At 44.5% G+C, this 25118-nt stretch overlaps 1 protein-coding gene across 2 annotated transcripts; it reads left to right on the top strand.

Moving 5' to 3' along the window:
• The first annotated feature begins 3942 nt into the window (after positions 1-3942).
• cep170ba (centrosomal protein 170Ba) lies at positions 3943-25037 on the top strand. Of its 2 annotated transcripts, none has more exons than XM_080512700.1 (18): positions 3943-4119; positions 6120-6257; positions 8302-8391; positions 9090-9170; positions 9720-9776; positions 10697-10853; positions 14476-14604; positions 15194-15703; positions 15780-16729; positions 17470-17602; positions 17722-19344; positions 20046-20187; positions 21307-21439; positions 21547-21669; positions 21754-21836; positions 22095-22188; positions 22767-22818; positions 22913-25037. In XM_080512700.1, exons 2-18 carry the CDS (start codon positions 6153-6155, stop codon positions 23137-23139), a joined length of 4689 nt encoding a protein of 1562 aa, XP_080368826.1. In that variant the 5' UTR covers positions 3943-4119; positions 6120-6152; the 3' UTR covers positions 23140-25037. The 2 variants fall into 2 exon arrangements, with proteins under 2 accessions (XP_080368826.1, XP_080368825.1); XM_080512699.1 differs by having other exon boundaries at positions 19941-20187.
• Positions 25038-25118: the final 81 nt, after the last annotated feature.

Below are 25118 nucleotides of genomic sequence, written 5' to 3'. Positions count from 1 at the left end.
TGTTGATCCCACGCGCCTCATGTTTGACACCCCTTGTATTTGCTGATGACTTGATGTAAGGGAGGAAACAGTTGTTGAAATAATTGGAATTATGTTATTAAAGAACCTTTTTAGACAAGATTTTCCAAAAACAGTCAAACCAATTACCTCTTCCTCTAAAATTACATGAAAGTAAGCTGCAACCTGCGAAACACTCACTCCAACCAATGTGCTCACAAAGATTTTTCTCTCTTTCGTCTCTTCAGCAGATTATTTTCAAGATGTTTTCCTCTTTATTATTAAACTTTATTGAGCTGACAGCAGAGCCGAACTTGAGCTGCATGAAAACATGCTTGAGTGAAGAATTAGAATCAATACTTATACTCTTGCCACACAATAGTGTTTACTTAAATAAAGAAACTGAGCGATTTACTGGTTAACTTGCTACTGGTTTCCTTACGCCGTTATATTGAAATACATTCAATTAAACTATTACATATTGTAACATTAAAACTGGAGTTACTGCACCCTACGGCTGTTTAATTATCTAACCATAACTCGTGAAAAGAAATCGATAAAAGCGTGGGTTTTGTTTGTGTCGGCCGTGATCACACACCACAAATACTAAGTGTGTGAGACAAATGTTCCAGCGCTCGGTGGCTCCGACTGCGTCTTGGCCCGTGTTCGCTGCGTCTGCGAGGCTGCTCAGGTCCACGTCTGGAGCTCTGCAGCTGGTCTGGGCTGAGGAGAGAGGCTCCCCCCCGGGGCCCCCGGCAGATGGTACAGTCTCTGGAGCAGATGTTGACAGCCAGGGCTCGCAGTCTGTCTTTTGGCCAGCTGCAACACACAGCATCACACAGTGAGACCCGGGTTTGGCCCAGTGTGGCGCTCACCTGACAACCGTGGCTCACCTGCCTCCAGCTGCACGGCCCCAAACACACCAAACAAAGCCAGGAGGGTTGCAGCTCTGCCGCCAGACCCCCACACACACACCCCCCCACACACAACCCCCCCCCCCCCCCCCCCCCCCCCCCCATCCCCCCGGGGCGGACGCACTGCAGTGTTGTGTGAGGAGTGTGTCATTCACACACTGCCTGCAAGCCAAACTTCATTCCTTCTTTGGACCAGAAGCCAATCTGCTTCAAAAGAGAAAAGGGGAGCTGGAAGAAGCTGGAATTATTAAAGTGTAAACATATGAATATAAGCATTGTTACTCCTTAAAAGAAGGTAATTAGGTGATTACAAAAAGGATATGATCCCTTATTGAGATTTCAGAAATTATATCTATTTTTTTTAAAGGTCAGAGGTTCTGTATGTTAAGTGTAATGCTAATTTCCTGCATTAGGTGGCAGTAGTGAGTCAACGTACGCAGTCTGTTTTCAGTCAAGCAGCTCTTTTGAAAAGGTTTTGAATGTATGTTTTTTTAGTCAGTAATTAAATATAGAGTGAAATTCTGTTCAAGTTTAAAACATGACACATATACCTCTAGCGCAAGAATCAGAGGGTCAATGGTGTTTCATAGAGGTATTTCATTCTTGTAGAGAAGGTTGAGTTACACACATGAGCTCACACACACACAGTAAGGACATGCAAAGTCCACACAGACCAGGCCCTGGAGTCAAACTGGGGATTTCCTTCTCGATAGAACTGGTCTCGGTGGTCGACAATAACAAAATTGTACAGAAGATACAGAAACAAAGTCTTGTGACGTATATTTACAGGTCCAATGACCAACTTCTACCTTTCTCCCTGTTTCTTACAAGCTATTAATTTGTTACAAATTGAAAACTGTCCTAAAGTACATGGTAAACAAGGAGGTGATAATTTGCTTCCTGTGTATGAAACGCATCTTAATCAATTTATTCATAAATATGTGTTTGAACATATTCACTATGCACAAAAAAGTAAAGCAAATGACAATAATTAGCCATGTACACAGCATATTTTGTGCAAATAACACAATACATCACATATGAAGCCAGTAAAAGTGTCTAAATAATCATTAACATTAATGCATCGTGGAAACTTGATGATATATGAACAATTATTAAGGTATAAATTGTCATTTCTGGTCATTTGTTTTACTTAACAATGTGCAAATATATACTGTACATGACTTAAATATGTCTTTTCCACTTAAAACTACCACATCTCAACATGCATTGAGTAAATGAAGGACATATATAAATTGTAAACATGAACTGGAGCGCCATCTAGCAGCTGGTAACGGAAATATTTATTTTTAAAGAAGTATTCCTGAGTTCAATCGCCCTACCTGTGAACAATAAGTTAAACACTCCCTTTTGAAAGCCCAATTCAACTTCACATTACTTTTTTTTCAAGTGTTCTTATGAATCATCAAACCTCTCTAATTTTCTATCCTGTTTATGCAGTTTTTCATCATTTGTCCTTGTGATAGATGTGCTTTATGGAAAAATTTGAAAAGTAAAAATTTAGAAAACCAAAGTGATGTTAAATACTAAAAACAGCTGGACTTTGTGTATTAAAAAGGTGTTTCACTATTGTGAAATATGAGGTGAGTGTCCACAAAAATGTATCTGTATTTGGGGATTTATTCATCAATCAAAGAAGAAAACTATTTACGAGTTGGTGAAATGTGATCATGTATTTTGATCTGAATAAAGCCCAGAAGTTTGTGAATTTGTGAAACGATAAAATAACAAAACAATATAAATATTTTTAAACCAGATAATAAATCTGGATGAACGACAAGCAGACAAATATACAAATGATTTATGGAATCCATCCATCCATCTATCCGTCTTCTGTCAGGCTTATTCTGTTCAGTGTTGCGGGGCGCTGGAGCTGATCACCAGTCGAGTGTGGATGAGGGCAGGATACACCCTGGGCAGGTCGCCAGTCTGTCACAGGAAAAACACACATAGATTGACAAACAACCACACACACACTCACATTCACACCTGGGGGTAATTTAGTGTCACCAACTGACCTCACGTTCATGTTATTGGACTGTGGGAGGAAACCGTAGTACCCGGACGAAAACCCACTCACATAAAGAAGAACATGCAAATTCCACACAGAAAGGCCACAGGCCATATTTGAGCCCACAGCCTTCTTACAGCGAGGTGAGAGTGCCAACCACTGTGCCACCATGCAGCCCAGTTAAAGAAATATGTAACATAATACAACAAATGAAAATCAAAATAAATCAAGCCGTGATTCACTCCTGTTTTGACACATGAAGACAGATTGTTAAAGTTAGTAGATTTGATAGTAGAATGAGTAATATGCTATAATAATTATAACTCCAATACACTCCACTTTCAGGGTTTTATTTGTCTTTAATATTAACATTTGATGTTAGTTTCCTTTTTATTCCTTAGAATATACTCAACTGAAATTTGAAAACACATATTGAATGATGTGATGCTACAACAACAACAACAACTACTACTACTACTACTACTACTACTACTACTACTACTACTACAGCAATATAATTTATGTTAATCTGATGCTGATGCTGGATTTACAAGACAAGACAGATTACAAACCACAATACTGTGCTGTTAAGTTAAAAGTGAATTAAATAATACATAATGTAACTTTAATCTCTATGCATGAATAGCATATTTATTTATATTAGATGATTAGTTTGCAGGTTGTGCAGATTAATTATTTGTATTTTATTTTATTTTATTTTATTTTATTTTATTTTATTTTATTTTATTTTATTTTATTTTGCCGGTGGTTTTGAGCAGGCGGATTCGGAGCAGAGTGAGAGCTCTTCACTCCCCGGCTCCTCTTCGACAACAACGTCTTCCACGGGGCTTGTCGGGCTGCGGGTTTCGGGACGGAGTGAGAGCTCTTCCCTCTCCGCCCCCTCTCGGATCGCTCGGCTTTGACGGGGCTTGTCAGGCTGCGTCACCGTGTCGGCTGCGGAGCGGAGGCGTCGGAGGAGACGCTTCATTCCCGGAGGAAGAGCCAGCAGCAACAGCAGCAGCAGCAGGGGGAGCCACCAGAGGAGGGTGGGGACGACGTTTACCTGGTCACAGCTACTACCTGCCGCCGCCGTGTCCTGTGAAGCCCAGGTCGCCGGGGGGGGGGACGAGAGACACGCTGGCTTCCCTCAGGAGTAAGACCGAGAAGGCTTTAAAGGTGAGTCCGGGGGAGGAGGCACGTTACGGGGGAAAGACGCTAGCCCGACACCGACAACAACAACCAGCGATCACCACCTTTCTGCAACCCGCACATACTTTAACCACAGTCTCCAGTGTCTTTAACAGAACATCAGTGTTGTCTATGGCACAGAAACGCATTTTAATTTAAATGTTTTCCCCCCCGACATTCCGTGTCGTTAACCAACGTTACAGGAAGCAAAGCCTTCACCTGCTCACTGGCGCCGCTTTACAACAGGTTCCCAGCAGGATTCGTTAAAACCACACTGGTTGTCATTGACCCTGCTTCAACTTTAATGTCTGTATTTGTGACTGGTGTGCAGAATATCGCCTCTAGAAGCGAGAAAAATAATCCCAGAAGAAACTGTTGATGAAGTGTCATCTGAACTGCATTATTGTACACACGTTTGTAAAATTTCTTGTTATTATTGATTACCTTCAATCCAACACGTGCTTTTTTCCCCTCACAGTCAACTGAAAATGCTTTGCAACAACACACACGTACGTTAAAAAACACCATTATCTGCAGCTGATCATCACAATAGCTTATGATAATAATAATATACACATAATACATCCCTGATGGGAGGTAGAACCTCTGATTTCAATGAACTAACAGGTTGGGAGGTTGTTGTAACTTCAGCTTGGTGATCCTGTTGGACTCTCTGACAAGTGCTTTTTTGACGACTAACAAGAAACCCAGGAGTGAAGATCTGCTATAATCTGCTCTTACTCTTGGTCTGGAGTCTGGACTTAGTAATCTGTACCAGATTACGCCGTTTAATGGATTTTTTTTTTAACTCAGACCTGTGAAGACACACTCCCAATAGTCCATTTTGCTGAACATAAGATGATAACTGATTTTCTGTAACTTCTTCAGGCAGAAAGACATCTGTTCACATTAGATGTCTTGAGAGTATAGCTGTGGTTGCTTTGGAGAGGAGAAACATCTGATCCGCAGCTTTTATAAAACCTCTAAATACACAGTTTATGTACATTTGTAGTGGATGTTTTTTTTGTGTTTTTAAGCAGTTGGGTCCTCATCGGACAGGGAGCTTATCAGACAGGACCTGGGGCGCCCGTGAGGTTCTCAAAATTAGATTTATACATACCGGTACAAAAAAATGACCAATGAGACGCCTTTAAGAATCTATAGCAGAACTGAGAAACAGTCCTGTCAGACTCAATTTAGTCCAGAGGCTCCATGCAGCGAAAAGATTGCCTTGATTGGGTAACCAATCAATTACCTTGATTCTTTAAAGTTTTTTTGTTGTTGCATAGAGTATATGTGATGAAAATGTCTATCTTTTCACAAACCCAAGCTGGTATAAACAGAAATTACCACATAAAGTCAATTTTAGTGATACTTTCTGGTGGAAAAATACAATGAAATGTCCCCTCAAAAAACCCTTCTGTTGCATTATGTCTGTTTTTACAAAGCTACCCCGGCGTGCAAACGCTTGTTTGCTTGCAACGATCTCAGGATCTCTAGTCCTAATAAATCTTTAAAAAAAAAAAAAAAATCCATTAAAATCTTTACAACTTGCATGGTGGTTTGGCGGACCGGATTGGAACCTCATGTGGGACAGTTCTGGCCTGCGGGTCTTGTGTTTGACACCGCTGGTCTTTTTTAAAAAAAAGTCATGGATTGGGAGTAAGTACAATATTATTACACACAACTTTGATAATCATTCGTGCATGAAATTTTTTTTTATATTTTCAAGGCATTTGCTGTCTTACTTTAGCCTCTGCGTCTCTATTTGCACTTGCAAACCAGATTTCAGCCGTGGTTACGTAACAAGCGTGACACAGTCAGACCGGAATTGGGTGGGACAAACAGGTCTAGGTGAGGTGGATACTTCCCCTCGCTAATCCACGCATTCAAGCAAGTTGTCATTGTCGTGGCCCTTTACAGGATCGCCAGCATTGTTCCGAGTGCTGCTGAAGCTGAGAATGTTTCCGCTCCTCGTCTGTCCACAGGATGCCAAGAAGGCCCTGACTCGAGGCCCCGACATGAGCGTGACGTCGTGGTTCCTGGTCAGCAGCTCCGGCACGCGCCACAGGTTACCACGGGAGATGATCTTTGTGGGCCGGGATGACTGCGAGCTCATGCTGCAGGTGAGCGGCAGGCCGTCCGTTGGAGTTTACACAGCAAACACCGGCAGAGTGCCACACGAGGACCCACTGGCCTTTCTCGGTAACCCGCGAAAAAAAACCTCCCGCGCATGTTGCATTAGCCCGGCGAGACGCATAACTGTGTTAAAAGCCAGAAAGGAGGGGAGAGGCTCTTCAGATGCCTTGTGTTGAGTGTTACCCGGTGACGGCGTGTTCGCCCCAAACAGCAACTTTAAAACGTGACTAAAGCACTCCACTGCGTTGTTTTTCCATACGCGCTCTCCTGTAATCGCTTTCCCTTTCACCCTATAGTTAGCCCAGCGAGGCAGGAATGCTGCTTGTTTGTACTTTCCTCAGTTTGTGTGTTATGCTGAGAAAAGCCCAGCCGGCCACAGAAGCCAGTCGTATTGAAGCATTTGTCCACATTTTAGGCGTCGCCAGATCCAAGAAAAACCTCAGCCTCTCATGTGCACGGACATGCTGCAGACTTTCTCTCTCCCTTGCTCTCTCTCTCTCTCTCTCTCTCTCTCTCTCTCTCTCTCTCAGGATTGTTTTTTGGACTTGGCCTCCAGCCACTTTCAGCCTCAAATTGTTTTCAAGCCCTGAATGTTTTGGGGTTTTTTTATGTCGAGAGAGCTCAGGGCATTTTTTTTTCAGTCTGTTACATGAGAATCTGGTTCGGCGTGAAAAGCAGAGTTCTAAATGGAATGCTATCAAGTATCACAGCTTTGTCTTCAATGTTTGGACCTTCCATGACGACTGCTGTCCGGTCAGAATCCTTGTGTCCCGGAGCTGTAATCTGAAGATGCATAATGTTTAGAAGCTCATGTTTTACCTCCCGATGTCGGGGCAGCGACGGCCTCACGAGTTGCTTCCAATCCAAGAGGTCGGGTACGACTGTGTTCGAGGGCGGCGGTGATTTTTCCAAACGAGCCTGGCAGGCACCTTGGGTCTTTGTGATTTATGTGACTGTGAAGCGAGCGGCTAATGAGCAGAAAGGAGAGCGTCGGACTGATTCGCTCACTCGGTCGGTGTGCGAGCTAATTGCTGGAAGCATATTTAGGGAGGAACTGGAACTCTGGAAAAAGAGTTAAGCAGAAGGGAACTGTGCAGATGAAGTCGTTGAACTTCGTCGACCACAAAAATTCAGAGGTCAGAGGCGATCCTTTGATGTGAGGTCCTAAATTAATGATCACGCTGAATGACTTGATGATATCTGGTTTTGTCAGATCAGTGTCTTTGGTCAGATCAGAAGGTGATTTCTGCTGTCGTCAATCAATTTGCTCGTTGGCGACGTGCAGACATCTGATGAGAAGTTCTTTTTTTAACCGAATAAAACGGCATTATGTGTCGCGCAAAACTGAATGAAGAGGTCAAAGTATAATTGGGAAAGAAAATACTAAATCAAGATACCTTTAAGCAGGCCTCAAACAGGCCAGACGAAACACAGTTAATACTTTTTGAAGTATTCATTCAGTGTTTTTTTCCCTAAAAGATTTTTTATTCAAACTTTGATGCAGCGATATGATAAAAACCAGAGTAAAATGTTGCTGTTGTTTTAATGCTTCACTGAACAAAACCACAAGATTTCTTCCGGGAGATTTGTTCTCACGCTTAGATTCTAACAGCAGAAGGCCATGGAGTGAATGAATAGCAAGAAGCTGTTTCAGAATTGTTCCGTAAACTCGTTCATAACCAGGATATGAAGGTTAAAAGTGATGCAGTGAAGTCACCAGTTCAGTTGCTCAGTTTCAGGACAAGTTTATTTCACACTTGTCGGGATCAGTTTGGTCAAAACAAACCCTGGTAAGACCTCTGCATTGTTGTGATCTATTTCTGGAAGTGTTGAACCAAGAGGACCAAGAGTCTTGCTTGAAGAGTCTCTTGCCCTCAATCTCTGGTGCAGTTCAGTTAAGGTGCAATTGAAGTGTGAAAGCAGCACAGACCAAAGAGACTAAACCTAGCAACCACTTGGTGTGAATCCCACCTCTTTGTTGCACTATGACAAAAAAAACAAAAAACGTTCAGTCTCTTCCTGTCTTTGCAGTCTCGCAGTGTGGACAAGCAGCACGCGGTGATCAACTACGACCTGAACACAGACGAGCACATGGTGAAGGACTTGGGCAGCCTCAACGGGGTGAGTGAGTCCAGAGCAGCCGCCTTGTATCCTGTGACGAAAGCTCCCCCGAAGGCTCCGGCCCTTCGACGCGGCACACACTGAGCCACAGTCTGTGTTTCTGTCGGTGGTGTGCCAGAGGCGCTCGGTTGAGCAGTAACAATGTGGAGAGTTCCCTGCTGGCCCCGGACCCTGTGTTTAGTTTCTCTCTCTCCCGCTGCACCATTATCCCACCGTAATCCAGAGTTGAGCAGTGGGAGAAACCGTTCATTGTTTCCAGAGAGAGCGTTCCTTTTTTGGCCTCGGTAACCACAGCCAAACTAATCAGAGCAGAACAGTAACCGAAACCCCCCCCCCCCCCCCCACCCTGTTACCTTTGTGTATTCACCTTGGTCGTTCCTTCACAAGTAGTAATTAGAAAATAGACAAAGAGCTCTCTCCTGTTCTCTCAGAAAGCGTTAATTAAAGCTAACTGAACTGATACGCAAACTGTTATTTATTTCCAACCGGCGTTTCTTTTTAGAAACTTTTCTAAAGCGGAGACTGCCGTTGCACAACTGCATAATCTCATCAGAGTTTCAAGGTGCTGATAGATTACCTTTCTGTGGGAAAAGCACCTTACAGCATCTGGGTGCACGCCATGAGGAATTAGAGCGCATTACCTGCACGTTTACTTTTATTGGTCAACAGTCTGATGAGCTTTTTTGACTTTCTTGCAGACGTTTGTGAACGACCTGAGGATCCCGGACCAGACCTACATCACCCTCAAACTGTCAGACGTCATCCGCTTTGGTTATGATATCCTTTTTATTTTAAAACTAATTTTGTATTCACTTACACTGTTTGCATTTTCTCCCGTTCTCCTCGGTGCTCCTTCACTCCATCGGTATGTTAATCCCCTGCAGTGCTTCAGTCAGGAGGTTCAGATTATGGTCACTGCGGAGAGAAAAGCTCCTGTGCCCTTTGACCCCTCGCAGTTGAAACCTACTATTGGTGAAATATTGTTCCGATAACAAGAGGAACAATTCATTGGAGTTACAACATATTGAAGAAAAAAGAATCTCATCAGAAACTAGCTGTGTTATTGTATCGTGATGTTGCTCTTTTAAGGAGTGTCTGCATATTAGTGGTGTGTTTGAACAGCAGGGTGATCTTTGATCTCCCGCGGAGGACAGGAGATGATATACAAGCGGCACAGTCGCTGTTCTTTAAGTGGCACATGTGTGTCCCTCAAATCTCTTTGCTGGCGAATGTGATGTGTCCTTCCACTTGATGCTTAAGTGTGAATATATATAAGGAGATTGGGATGATTAAACGCTCGCTGTTGGACTTTAACTCCTTGCTCACATGCCCACGTGTATATCCTGGAGAGGAGTCAACACAAGGTCCCAGAGGAAGCTCTGAAAGTAAGTAACACTGGCAGCTGAACGGTGTTCGGCTGTATTTTAGATTCTATTAATACTTATATCACTGATCGATTTTATATTTTCCATTGCATGTTTCCAGAATCACTCTTGATGGAATGGGTTCTTTAATCTAGTTTTGACATCGAGCTTTCACAGAAGACATAATTACATGTTGTTTGTAAGTGAATCAAAGCGATTTGAATGAAAAAGCTCAGGAAATAATTAGAGGATCTCATTGCACTGAATAATAGTGACGATTTCACAACATGCAACTTTGTTTGTTTCAGGCTTTAATTGTGATGTAATGCGAACTCTATTTGTATTGCACATTCCAGACAGGAGAGTGCAACTCGAGTAATAAAAGGAAAACTGTTCCATCCCCTGTAGATTTGTCCCGGCAGCTTGCAGCGTGGCGGCTAATGGCAGCATCGCTATATGTTTCTGTTCTGTCTCAAAACAAGGAATGACTACCGTCATTCATTCCTGTGCCTTAAAGTAAACCACATAACTTCATGAGATGTAATCAATCCTCTTCACTGCCCTCGAGCAATTCCCCTGTTGAGCATCCTAATGCTTTGCTTTTTTTCTTCTTGCAGCACTACGTCATCAGTTTAGTTCTTTGTGTTAAGTTTAAGCTTCAGTGGTCAAAAGGCCAATAATGTAAAGAGTTTTTTTTCTTTCGGTCCTCTAAATGTGAACGCTCACTTCTCCAACCTGAGTGAAAATAACAAACAAGGCTTTGTGACTAAAATGTGTCCGCTCATGCCGGAGAAATATCGAATCAAAGACAATGAAGTGTCTGGTGTGTTTGCGAGGACGGTTACATCTGTACTGATTGTTCGCAGAAGATAATTGACATCCTGTTCCCCCCCCCCCCCTCATCTCTCATTGTGTGTACGTGTGTGTGTGTGTATGTGCAGCATGAGAAGTACACCAGCCAATTGCAGCTCGGTATAAAAGGCGTGGAGGCCAAGGCCAGGGAGAAGCAATCCCCCCAGAGCTCGGAGAAGAGCAAAGACTCTTTTCCCAGCGTCAAACAGCAGGACAAGTCTGAGCGCAAAGCCCAGTCACTGACAGGTAAACGGAGCCGGACAGATACACACTGACGGCAGGATGTGGGTCTGCTGATAGCTGCAGCGGGGACATTGTTCTGGCTTGAACTGAGAAGGATTTGAATATTTTGCACACACACACACGAGGAAGAGGAAGTGTTTGTGTCTATGTGCTGTGGCCGTAGATCCCCCTGATAGGACGGCTACTTTTATTAAGAGCCTCCATGGTGTGAGATTAAAGCTGCCATGTGAGCTGAAGAGGCAATCCCGCGAAGAAAAGAAATAGACCGAGAGGATTGTCGGGATGTGTGAACATGAGTAAGGGATTCACAGCCTCGCTGAGGGGGTGAGGAGTTGAGGACGCGCGGCCTTATCTCGCTCAGCCACAGAGGTGGGGTGCTGCCAAGCACGCTGCCGATAGGTCAACACGTGTAGCAGAGGGATTAGAAAAGCTCAGCGAGATTGTTTGGGGTTTTTTTTTTTCTACTTTTTTTTTTTTTTTTAGCCAACTTGGCCCCAGTATCTCTAACTCGCGGTGGATTTGTCACTGTTTATATGTGAATTTGCTCTCACGCCCTCGCCGCTCAGACAAGTCTTGGGTAAATCATTTCACAGTGGAAAAAGTCAGGGAGGTTTGAGTTCAGCTTTGTGAATGAAGCTCATTCACACTTCTCTCAAATTCCAGCTGTTGTTGATGTAGCCATTCTTGCCGTCTTTCTGCTTCATCATAGACTCTGTGAGCTCAGAGGGAAAAATTCCAGTGCCTAAAATGGGAATTTCTTTTCTCAAGCGACTTGGAGTAATTTACAGTCGCGTTCTTGATCTGTAATGCCGCTGGACTTTGTTTTGAGTAGTACATCTCTCACCCGGATCTTACAGTGATGGTACTTCCTTAATCCATTGAAAACACTCGCGTTTAATAGTTACTGTCTTCACTCAGTGTTGTTTGTTCTCTGAGATAACTTAAGTATGGTCGGCCGTTTCGCTAAATGTGCAACCACATGAAGATAAGGCTAGTTTTTCACAGCATGTCTAAGAAAATAAAGACGCATTTGTGTCACAGTGGCTGCTGACAATAAGTGCTGTGTGTTAAGTTTAGCAGATAACCAACTATTGTCCCCTTAGAGAAACACTTCTCTTTCTAAGGTTTTTTATTTAAGGGAGCACATGTTCGAATGTGGTGGGGGATTTTCTTTGCAGCGGAATATATACACTAATGTTTTCTGTGCGGCTCCGTTAGTTTGACTTGAGGCCTGTGGAATGGTGTACGATTAAATCGACAATGAGAAGCTGATAAATACAAACATGAGGCCTGTGGGCCAAAACCAGCCCACAAGAAGCTCCAAACAGGTTGGCGAACTGTAAAGATGTCAAACTTGATTTTTTTTTTTTTTTAACAAATTACCTTTTTTAAAGATTAACAGATACAACACTGAGACCTGAGTTGAGATATCGGAGATGCTGCCATGAAACATAGCGTCCTGCTTGCTAACGAGCATTCACCTCAAAGCCATGCTGTCAGGCTGAGTTTGTAAAATCATGCATAATGCAACAACTATAGGAGAAGTATTTTTTTTTTTGTTTACATTTTTTAAATCATGGGAAATGGGAAACTTTCATTTAATTCAAACTACTTAATTTACTACTAAGGTGAACCGTTGTTCTCTTAAGGCTATTATCGGATGGGCCCAAGAAATGACAGACATTTTCCCACATGTTTAATCTGAGACACAACAAAAAACAAAAGTTTGAATTTAAAGGCGATTCTGTCATGATTTTACCGGTCCGTTCCACTCCTCCCCTGAAATAAAATGTGTTTGACATGCCTACTCTCGTCCATTGTGGTAATAGCATATCTCTTTGTTTGTTTTAACATAACCTGACACTTTAGAGAACAAACAAGTCAAAAATATAAACCCAAGTAACGGTGAGAATAATTGTTAGGTGCAGCCATTCTAGAAAATTGCTTTTTTTTTTCTTTTTTTCCTGTGAGTTTTCTTACAATTCGACCAACATTTGTAAGTTAGTCTCACTTGTGTTGTGAGAAGGCTCCTTGTGTATCCTCTCTGAGTGCCCTCGCTCATTTTCCCCTGCAGCTGTACAGGATGTGGAGCGAGTCCAACCCTCCAGCTGTCTGCAGGGCAGGACTCCGCACTCGTACAGTGGCTGACTCACCCAGACCTACTTTACTCTGCCACGACCCGGGGCTGTTTAGTATTTAGAAAAGAGGCACGACATTACCAGCTCTCACACTTTAGTAATCGACCTGTTGCTTGTTAGTGTAACAAAAATCTAATCTCTGTTGTGACATAGTTTGTGGACTTTGCCAATTAATAAAGTGAGAACTTAAACATGACTCGGCGTGACTCTGTGTGCTTCAGGTGATTTCTTAAGCTAAATTAGGAGATTTGAACGAGCAGAAAGAAATTGTTGACCAACGGATTCTTTAAACTGCATGTTATCTTCGGGTGTGAACACAGCCTGACATATTCAAGTGACGTCTATAAAATTAGCTCTGGCCTGGTTCCTCTGTGAAATCTGCTGTCTGAACTTGGTCTGAGACTCCTTTTAAAACAGAAAAATAAATTAAATCATCTGAATGTATTTAATTCCGGATGTGTGTAGTGATGGAAACACTGATTATGTAGTAAGTCTGCATTTTCATTGTCAGAACAAAACAACGAGACGCAGTTTCAAAGCTTGCTGGCTGTTCTGCAAATGCAGAGCATCGAATATATGCAGGACATTGGGGATTATCGTATCTCAGACTTGTGTAACGGGGTGGGGGGGAGGTTTCCTGGTTTAGAATCTGTTTTCAGACCATTTGCTAATGTTTAAAGTCTGTATCTCTTCATAGTGCGAACAGGTGACGCCCAGGTTTATAGATTGTTGATTTTAACAAGTAAATATTCAACCGCAGAAATTGAGCGTGAAATGTTTTCAGCAGTTGGGATTGGCGACGTGCTTTTGCTTCATGTCAGTGTTTCTTTCTTTCCCAACATTGATCTGGAGCCAGAAATTTCACCACGAATGTGAACACTGTATTATTTTGTGTGTTCAGTGAACGGCGTTAATGCCAAGGAGACGTTGCCTCCCTGTTAAACTCTGGAGCGCTTGTTTAGTCTATCAGTCAGAAAGCTGCTTCTAGATTATCTGTAGATTAGTGCTGTATAGGCGGAATGACGTGTGTCCACTACCTTCAAAATGTGTGTGTGTGTTCAAATAAAAGACAAGAAGCCCTGATTTTGATCCATTGGATCAAAATCAGGGTTATAGTGTAGCCCCCCTGTAGGTTTTTTTTTTGGGGGGGGGGGAGATTAGGATTAGCTGTGTCGTCCTCACATGAGAAGGATTATGTTTTTTGTGGTTTGCGTGGTACAGTTGTTATCACAGTTTAACCCTCAGTACTATCTCTGTGTCAGGAGAATGTGTGTGGGAAATAGGACAAACCTTGAGGCTGCTAGTAGTGTAAAATTATGACCGCTCTCTGACGTTGTGCAACACTCCATCTTGACATGATTTGGTTTTTCTCCTATCACGAAAGTAAAAGCGCTGGCTTATAAATACAAAAGTATGCATATGGTTTTTTCACCAGTTTGTTCTTTTAAGGCTGTATCTATGATAATATGTCTTGTGTTTCCTACTAGCTGCCACAGATTCGCCAATATCCAAGCCGACCCCTCTGTACGGCCAGCCGTCCTGGTGGGGGGAGGATGACGACCCAGCCAACAAGAAATGCAACAGAGGTGGAAAATCACCAGAGCGGGGGTCTCCAGGTCAGACATCAAGTCTTATATTCTTCAGTTGCATGATGTGACGTTTACACTTTTTCCAAGCCACGCAGTTGTATATAATGCATTAGGTCCTAATCGGTTATGACACGCATTTTGTTGCGTCGCTGTCTGATGCGCTCTGTGGGTCACTGAGAGATGGATGGTGTTAAGCCCAAAGCAGGTCTCTGGCTGCCAGTGGTGGCCTGTCAGCCAGGCCGTTCTATGCCCGTCCAGTGGGGCAGTGCCTGTCTGCCTCGTGATGGATAATGACCCTCTAAGCTGTGACAGAGGGGGAGGACGAGTGATTGTTCTCCTCATGTTGCCCAGACTGAGCCAGATTATTCCCTCTCAGCTGCTTTCCGCTGGACTCCTGAAGTGATATGTGGCCACATCCAACTGGCATCCAGTTTGAGGGATGGTTTGTTTTCTCACCCTAATAGCTGGAAGGTTGTTTGTTATCTGTGGCTCCTATTTCCGGGATTCGTCTAATGAGTTCACAGGAGACTTTCTGAGTTCAGAGTACCTGGATATGTAGAGTTGTTTAGAGATTGTGTCGGATCACTAAAGTACTTTGTCCTTTCATTGATAACAGAGCCTGCTAAAGACTCAAGATATGAGGTCAACGGTTCTCTGTCGGACAGTCAGGCCAAGTCCATCTTCTCCTACCGCCGAGAACCCAGCTACTTCGAGATCCCCACAAAGGAACCGCTGCAGCAGCAGCAGCTGTTGCAGCGGCTTATCAAGAAGCCCGAGACGCAGGTTCATGAGGCTCCAACCAAAGACACGTCAGACCCCGCTCAGTGCCTCCCCTCCACTCCCACCCCCCCTGTGGTCCAAAGCCATGCCTCTTTCACCATCGAGTTTGATGAATGCACTCCAGGTAAAATGAAAATCAAAGACCACGTCACCAAGTTTTCTTTCCGTCAGCAGCGCAAACAGCCCCCCACAGAGGTGGTTAGCGCACCCACTGAGGTGGTGTCAGCAGAAAGCAAAGTTGCTGACTGGCTGGTCCAAAGCACTGCTAGCATGATGAGGAGAAAGTCACAGGCTGAAGACTTGTATAGCACAACGAGCGACCCTTCACATTTGAGGACCAAAACAGGTGAGTCACCATTGCACGGTTCAAACACCTTGCCTTCGTGAGAACAATGTGCTAACTGCTATTTGTTTTTAAACAGAAAACTATGATGAAGATGGCTGTTACAGTGATTCAGGGCACCCTCAAATCAATGGAAAGGACTTTCTCAAATCAGAACCTCGGCCAGCATCCCAGGTTTCGCCACAAACTTTGAGATCTTCCCCACCTCAACGCTTTCCCTCCCCTGAGTTCCCACAGGAACCTTTGACCTATTCCTCACAAGAGTGTCAGTCCCAGCAGGGTTCTGGCAAGTCTGATCCCAATCAAGCCTTCGTCATTGAGTTCTTTGATGATAACCCAAGAAAGAAGCGCTCCCAGTCCTTTACCAATAGCGGTTCTCCACCTGAGCCGTCAGGCCTCAGGCCTCAACTTGAGAAAGCAAAGAAGAGCGCAAACCTAACCAGTGAGAGGCAAGTCTCATCTCAATCCTCCTCCACTCCTGCAACGCAGCGATACACAATCCCCCTGAAGAGCCCAGCAGCAACCGGCCCTCAGAGAGCTGGCTCTCTTCGAAGGGAAAAGACAGAAGACCGGATAAGCACAGGCTTTTCATCCCGCTCGTCCTCATCTACATCAACAAGACCCTTCAGCAGCGTGGGCCGGAAATCTAAACTCGCCCAGGAATTTACTGCTGAATTACTCAAACAAGCAAAGAATAATTTGGCAGCAACCTGGGAGAAGAATACATCAGGTCCCCATAAAGCAGCGAAGATGGGAACAAGAGTAGCATCACAGTGTGACCAGACTCCCACAAGCCCTCCTCGGTCAGACAGTCATTACCAGCATCAGCAGACTTCATCCCCTATTCATAAACCTGTACCCCTCAAGGTGCCCATAATGCCCCTGGCACCACAAAGTGTGGAGGTCAGCAGCCCCCATGACAGCCTCAAAAATGAAGAGGATGACACTCTGAGTGAAGCAGGAACGTACACCATTGAAGCAGACATGCATGATAAAGAGCTGGAAGAAGCCCGGGGAAAGATTGACCAGGCAAGTTCAATTTACATTCAGTGTAAAGTTGCCTATGCCTAAAAATCACAGCCACAAAGGAGATGAGCTTTCTTGATTTTTGGATTCTATTTCCTGGTCCGACTAAATACACGGCCGGGTGCTTCTTTCCCATTTATTTGCATTTATCCACTTGCAATGCTTTGTTCTTGACAGGTGTTTGGTGTTGAGAGTCCAGAGCGAACGAACCTGAGTGAACCAGAAACACCGTCAGCATTTAGTCCTGTTGTTGTTCAGGGCAGGGAACAGCATAGGCAGAGTAACAGTGGGGAGCTGTGGCCAGCTCCAGATCAGGGACAGAGTCTGGTGAAGGTAAACCTTCCTGCTCAGGATGGGATTAATAAATGAATGGATGAAAAAAAAAAAAAAAGAAGCAAAATCACAATTTTAACACATGTTCTAAAAACACCTAATGAGGAAAGATCTTGGGAATAAACAAACACCGAAATGCAGAATCGGCATGCTTTGCTCACTTGATTTGCTTTCTTGGTGTTTCCTCTGTTTTCACCTTTTAATTTGTTGATTAACCTTTTCTGCTCTCATGGGAACTGGATTCGTCATTGTTTTGTTTTTTTTCCCCCACGTCTAACAGAATTATATTAGAAGCTATGTGACATACTCACTCTTGACACATTTGCAGCAAATTCATTTTCTTTTGTCTGTAATATTAACTCTCTTTTAAAGACACTAAATAATCTGCATGTTTTCTCCCGCTGGTTCAGTCATCAGGTGCGGTTTTACAGGGGGGCCCTAAGTGGATGTCTTGCTGGGCCAGCTTGGCAGACAGCTACACAGAATCTGGCCCTTCGTCTGGCCTCTTTGACATCCCTTCCCAGATGGAGCTGTCAGGAGGGGGTAAGCCACCTGACGAGACATTAGTCTATTTGAAATGATAATGAGACACCCCGATGAATATGAATGATGCTCACTTTCACCGTGTGTGGTTAATATGCATTCAACCTGCTCCCCTGCAGCACGAGGTACAATCATCCACAAGGCCATGCTCAGCCAGAACCACGACAGCACGGACTCCAATGGCTCAAGAACCCGGCGTATCCTGCCACAGGTCCCGTTGGGGGAGACGAGTGAAACCCCAACTCCCAGCATTCATGTTCATTATGACCTGCAGTCAACGTTCGACCTAGAAGACAGCAGCTTAGACGCGCCCAGGTCTCGGGACGATGTTCACAGATTAACAGTGCAAGACGACGTGGAGCCCGACAGCCTGAGCGACGCCAGCAAGTCTGATGACGGATCCATCGTCGAGCGGAGAAAAAGGCCTCCGTCGGACGGTGACGAGACGCTAAATGGGGACAAGGCGAGACTCTCATCCAAGTCTACTTCTTTTTATATTGGCTCAGATGAGCCACTGTCCAAACCAGAACAGGGAGACTCTAAATCCAGCACTCCCAAGGCAGAGAGGAAACATGTAACCAAAGCATTCTCAACAGCCACCCTTACCAAACAGAGAGGCAGTCCAGACACAGGAACTATTAAGTCTACAGTACCAGCTTCTGTCCAGGGCCAAAGGACAGAGAGTCCTGAGCTGAAAGAGGGCACGGTGTCCCCGTTGATCAGGCAGGAGAGCTTCACCAAGGAGCGTCCCAGCAATGCCAAACTGCCCCACATCTCCAGCCAGCCGACTCTGAGAGACCCTGACCTTGGATTGTTTCAGGGAGTGAGCAGTCAGGATACTCATTCTTACCTGAAAGAGACGGAGAATGTTCTGGCTATTTTAGAGGCCAAACTCCAAGCAGGACAATCGGGGGCCACGCCGTCTCCTGTAATGGATTCTCTCTCTGGAGAGTCTGATGTGGACACCTCCAGCACAGTCAGCCAACATAGCAACAAGACCAAGACCAAGCCAAACACTTTAATGAACAAAACGTTTACCAGTGGTTTCCACAGAGAGAGATCTTCAGCGAGTATAACCAGTCAGGACTCCAATCACCAATCCACATTGTCAGAAAGACACTCTTCTCAGGGAGCTGGAAGCAGCAATAAGACTGTGTCAGTCAAGAGACCCGTTGGACTACGACGTAGTGTGGGCAGATCCGGCTCAACAGACTTGAGCGACGACCCTCAGAGCTTGCCTTACTCTGATCAGGAGTCCAACAGCCATCGGACATATAAGAAGTACACCGTGCCCCTTCAGAAGGAGGACGGAAAGAGCTCCAGTGTGTCTCAGGCTTTAGGTCGTGCCAACAGTTTGTCCGCCCCCAGACCGACCCGGGCTTCTTTGCTCCGCCGGGCCCGTCTGGAGGCCTCCGACAACGAGGGCACAGAGACTGAAAGGCTGTCCCAAGAGGCGGGCAGCACCCAGACCAAGCATCCCCAGGAAGCCAAGAAACTGTCCCGGCTGGATTTGCTGGCAATGCCTCGCAAGCGGACGAGCTCCTTCAACACGCCCAGCGACACCGAGGCCGGCAGGCCCACGGGATTTTCCAACCGCAGCACCGAGTATGGTGGCAGCTCCGTTCGGAGATCCTCTGGTCCGGGTTCAAAGCCTCCGGAGAGACCTCAGAAGGCCGGGCTCAACAAGACCCCGGTCACCCGGACACGGTCCAGCAGCGCCAAATACACCAGCAGCACAGCAAGTAAGTAGAACACTGACACACGTGTACTTACTGAACGGACTGTAAAACACAGAGAAGAAATAATTCAGCCCCTGGTTTGGGAGGGCAGTCACAGCGGTGAATTGGTTTGAATTAATTACAGTCCAGTTACGACATTCAAACTGTGCCTCAGTTCTCTACTTGTGCTGCCTTTTGTCACGAGCCACAAGCAGCACAAGTAAAGTTCACTTAAATGGGGCTTTCACTAACATAGCTTATACTCACCTTAATCCATTTTCTTTATATAAAACCCACAATTAACTCAAAGTAACTGGTGATTACCTCCGACTTAGCACGTATACTTCATGGTACACGTGATAATCACTTGTGGAATTGTACTGTGGAAGTTGAGTGCTAATTTTGATCATTTTAAGTCCTAAATAGTGAGACGTGAACGATGTGAAGATAAGCACTTCCACAGTACATGCCTGTCTTTTGTTTTGGGGAAATGTTTTTTTTTGGTGACCGTGACATACTTGTGGTGGTGTTTTTTCCTCGGCGTTATTCTTTGATGGCCTCTTCTTTTCTCTCCCGTCTGTCCTTGCTCTCCCTAACACAAACAAATTCACCACGCCAAGGCTCCAGGAGGCGACAGAAAGGCTCTGACTATACGTCGACCTCCGACGAGGAGTACGACTCAAACCAGAGCACCCCTAAACACAAACGCTCCCAACCTTCCTCAGCTTCCCACAGCCCTCGCAGTCAGCCGCGCGCTCGGCCAGTGGTCGCTCTGCGCCTCAAAGCTCGCGCCCAAGACTCTGAGGAGGAAAACCACAACGGGCAGGCCTTGCAGCATTGGTCTTCCCACAGTGCTGAGATTGCGAGGTGAGAGAGATTACTGCTCAATATGGCCTTTATGTTCTTATTTATTTGTTTAGATATGAAAAACTGTGTTAAAGGCAATTTTAAAATTTTACACAAGGAGAAATGGGAGAAAGGTGAGGCAGCAGATAGAAACAGGCAGCTTAACATCTCTTCCAAACTGAGGCCAACGGGCGGCGGGAGTGTTTACAAAGAACAAAACATCCAAGGGCCCCTGACTCAGCATGTTAAACTGGCACACTGACGCCGCGGCACTCTGCTGCCGGATGGAGTCAAAAATATTGAGCAGTGGAAAGGGCGTCCATCATTTCGTCAAACATCTCTCAGGGCTGAGACAATGCAACTAAGTGTAATCAATTGTTTGAAAAACTGCATTTTGCGATTAAATGTACTCATTCATTCAAAATGACCAAGAAAGAACTTTACACAATAATGACGTGTTCACCGGCTTGTTGAAAGTAAATAAGATGAACAGAAATGTTGCTTTTTTTTTTTTTAAATGTGTCCCTTTCCCACAGTGGTTAAACACTGATATCTTTTTACAGAGATTAATATCTATTGTTTCTAAGGTTGAACTGTGAAAATTAATTCAGAAGTTTGTAACCAGAGGTTAGTGTATTAAAATCTCAATAGGCCTGGATGTAGAACGTTGTTATTCTAAAATTGGGCAAAGTGGAGGGTACCATAATAATCACCCACATACTTCATGCTCGTTTCCTGGTCCAGATCAAAGTTTAGGAAAAGCGGGAATAGCTGCTGTAATGACTTCTGCATTGCAGCTTTTGCAACAGTGTGATTAGTCCAACACAGGGAATGTTGGATTATTATTGAGGGATTTTTTTTTTCCAAGATTGGAACTAAATGAAAAGTTTAAGAAAAATGGATGAAAACAGCAGAAGCACAACAATGAACTGAGATGACCTCGATAAGCTCACGCCTCGTGCTGCATTCACGCTCGAATTAGACTTTAATCTAACGCCATCAGAATACCTTTGCAAGCAAGCAGAGACCAAACGGACTCATTCTTCCTGTTGAATTATGGCAATAAACCTAAACCTCTTTTTCAAAAAAAAAAAAAAAAATGTAGGTTCTCCCTTTATTTATGTGTGTGCTTCCTGTTAGATTGAGTCAAGACTTGGCCAAAGACTTGGCCATCTTGGCCCGAGAGATCCATGACGTTGCAGGCGAGGGTGACGCACAAAACCCTGAAGCTGAGTGCAGCGCGCCCGTCTCTTCAGTGACTGCTCATGAGCAGGTACATCATTTATCATGACTCCTACTCTGACTTCTTTTCTAGTCTGCCAGAACTGTTGTAGTTTTACAAAGTCTTTATTAAAATTCACTGGTAAATCGTGGTTCCAGCTGGTCCAGCGTATTCCAGAGGCCGGGTTGAACCACCAGAGAGTCCCGCCGAGTTCTGCACCGGCGAGGGAACGCGAACAGACCCACTGTGACTCCAGGCAACGGGATCGAAGTGGAGACGAGGTCTCGACGGCGCCTGCCGCTTCGCCTAATCGGCAAAAACGTCTGCGAGCGACATTATTCTGAAGTCTGAAGTTTCTCCCGCAGGTGGACAACGTGCTGCTGGACCCCGTGTCTCAGATCATCGTGGTCATCCGAGAAAACACAGAGCAACTTGCTGACAAACTCAAGTGAGAGACGAATGAAAGGAGACTCTTGGTTGACACGCCTGATCTGACTTTATTGATCCAGTCTGACAACCAGACCGCGCTGAGCAATAATCTCATTAATCAGCTCACAGACGGATCCTCTGACTCACATCATTTAGGGAGGAGCGACTGATCTAATCCTCTGAGTCGATTAGACACAGAACTACTTTGTATGATTTAAGCCTCAGTGTCTTGTATTTATTTATTTTAACCACTGCGTTTGGCTCCATACACACACAGGGTACTGTTCCAGGACAGGATGGATATCTGGGAAGAAATTGAAGCAAAGGTTGAGTCTGACAATGATGCTCCTCTTCTCAACACTTCAAGCAAGGTGGGTTCCAGTTTTTAATCTATTTTCAATGCACGGATGCTCTAAGCTGCTCCGTGTGCTCGTCAAAGTGCTCAGATTCGGCCACGCCTACAATCACTTTAATGCGGCTCAACATCAGCCTGCATCAGAGAGGAAGTTCCTGCACCAAATGCAAATTAAATCCAGTTATTTTCCAATTGCTTATGACAGATTTTGACTTCGCTTCATTAATTAAACCTGGTGGCAGAAGGCTACAAGTTGGAGGCGCAAAAGCACAAGATGAATTGAGAAATGAAAACAATTAAAGATGATGTGTGTACTATCAAATGTGGTAGCTAAGATCCATTTCTCACAGAGGAATTCTTTGTTGTGTTAAGTTTGACATTGTGACTTTAATGAAATATCTGGCAGTGTCATGCATGAGCATAACAAAGAATGTTCACAATGAAGATTTGTTGGTCAGTAAATGTGAATGAAACGTACAGTAATTCTGGGAATTGGGAATTACCTCATTGAAAATAGAGGGTTTTATTGGTATGGTCCCTAATTTTCAGCCAAATCTCCAATTAAAACTGAGCAAAGATGGTTTTCTGTTTTAGGAAATCACGTCCATCCTAAAGGAACTGAGGAGAGTTCAGAAACAACTCGAGGGTGAGTCACTGACCACAGAAAAGGTGTTTTGTTTTTTGTTCGATATCACTTCATTATCTAAACACGGTCTCGTCTGTTCTCGGTGTGATTTCAGTCATCAACACGGTGATCGAACCCAGCGGGCAGCTTGACGCCACCAGGGCCTCCCCGGTCGACTCCTTGTCCTCCTCGTCAGGCGCTCGCTCCTCTATGCCTTCGTCCTCCAGGGACTGGAGAACTGTGCACTCGGTCTCAAAGCGTGGCGGCGGGCCGAGGCCCGGCGAGAGCGTCAGGAGAGCAGCTGTGACCCCGGATGACCTCAGGGAGGGATATTTAGTCTGAGTGTGTGGCGGCGGCGAAGCGCTTCTGCAGACACAGGTGCCAGTCCACCGTGCAACGAAAAGAAACCGGGGGGGAGGAAGTGAGACTGAATTAACAGAAGTGCATCCTCCTGAAAACCCCAACCATGGACACTACTGCACTACACACACACACACACACACACACACACACACACACACGTCGGTGTGATGCACAGTCACACCCGCACTACAGGCCCATGCTGAGGAGGTGGTGGTCTATTCCACGAAATCCCACCTATTAAAGGGCCTCAAAGCTATACTTGAAATCTGCGCGCCACAAATCAGCCTCACTATTTGCCAATGACACGAGCAACACAGCTGATTTCTAAAGCTCATTGTATCTTTCCTAATTTATCTGAAAAAGCGGCCTGAGATTTCTCCGTGAAATCCTGGAAGTCTTTCTCATGTCGTGACGATTCACGGGTTTCAGGTTATTAACAGGTGCATCTTCAAAGAATGAGAATATCATTGGAAATTGATTTGCTTGGTCAGTATTTTCTAAAATATAATATTACTAAATATTGTCTATTACTAAAATTAAAGAAAATATATATTTATAACATATGGAGGAAAAAAATTGGAAAACATCAGATATTTTGAATATTCCTACATTCTGAGGTTTTCAATTTTCCCTACTTCCAAGCTGAAAGGATGAAGACTCAAACAAGTCTTATTCTGAATTATTTCAGTCTCATCCGCTCTTGTATGATATTCACATTTTTTGACATGCGTGTGTATTTGGTTTATATTTGTTCTCAGTAGAAACTTAGTAACCGTCACTGCATTTCTTCACTTTTTGTTGTCTTTGTGGAGAAGATCGCTAAACAGAATGTAAACAGTATTTATTAGTCGCTGTGGTGTTTTCTAAATGACACAACATGACTTTGGGAGAGAAATGGTGACTTGTTGTCGCTGGACATGTTGATGTTGGATCCCACAGATGCTACAAGCCACTTCTTTTTGTGTGCGTTTGTTGTGGTTCACAGTCTTATTTGTCCAGACGCTCACTCCGTCATTCAGTGAGGCCATAAAACACAACGTGGGAGTTTCAAAGGCATTCCTGACACTCAATGCTTTGAGAAGATTGTTTTCTATTCCTGAGGAGAGACGTCGGCTTCTAAGATTTGGCCAAAGACGATACATGACGTGTCATACCGTAATTATAATTTTTTTTTTCTGTCTGTGTTCCGCTGATCGCGTCACATCCCATCGCTCCGTAAGCGTGTCGTTCTCTACGCTACACCCTAGTAAGAGATCGTTTCCTCAGTCTCTGGAGTCTCTGGGTCCTGTGACGAGATTTTAGTTTGTTGACAAAATAGACCACATGAAACTGTAACTACCAAACATGTGATGACATCCAGTACGTGTTTCGAGATCCACTCGTTCTACAAATTACCTCTCAGTCTTGCTTTTTGCACTAAGGTAGTACAACATTGTCCCTTCGGCCTGACGCTGTGCTGGATACTGTACGGGCCTCAGGCGCCGGCAGGATGTTTTGGTTCTCTTCTTCTCGGTCCAGGCTGTACATGTGATTGTAACTGGGCAGTACCTCCAAGTGCCCAGTGGCTGTGTGGAATGTCGTCTCAGCAGCAGAGTTACACTAGTTGTTTACAAAACTCGGCACAAATTGATTGTTTTGATTCTTTTTCTCCTTGAACGTATTGCTGCTATTCGTCCTCTACAGGATCTTTGCTTTATTCCTAGTTCCAGGACTTTTCAGTCAGAGATTAAATCTGAGTCTGTGTTCCTCTTGGTTCAGTTTCTGTTTCCGTTTCTTTGCAAATGCAAGTGATTTGTCAGTCTGTTTATGTCCGTCGTCTCTGTGTGTGAGCTGTTAGCCGGTGATTGTTGGTTTGTTTTTTCAGAAATAAATTTGATTAGTAAACCTGTCTCTGTGTGGTCTGTTGTCCTCTCACGCTGAACCCCGATTGAAGCCGAGCAAACACACCATTGTGAAGC

Source organism: Blennius ocellaris (genome assembly GCF_963422515.1).
Source record: "Blennius ocellaris genome assembly, chromosome: 17".
NCBI classification, from domain to species: Eukaryota; Metazoa; Chordata; class Actinopteri; order Blenniiformes; family Blenniidae; genus Blennius; species Blennius ocellaris.
This window is presented reverse-complemented; position numbering and strand designations above follow the sequence as displayed.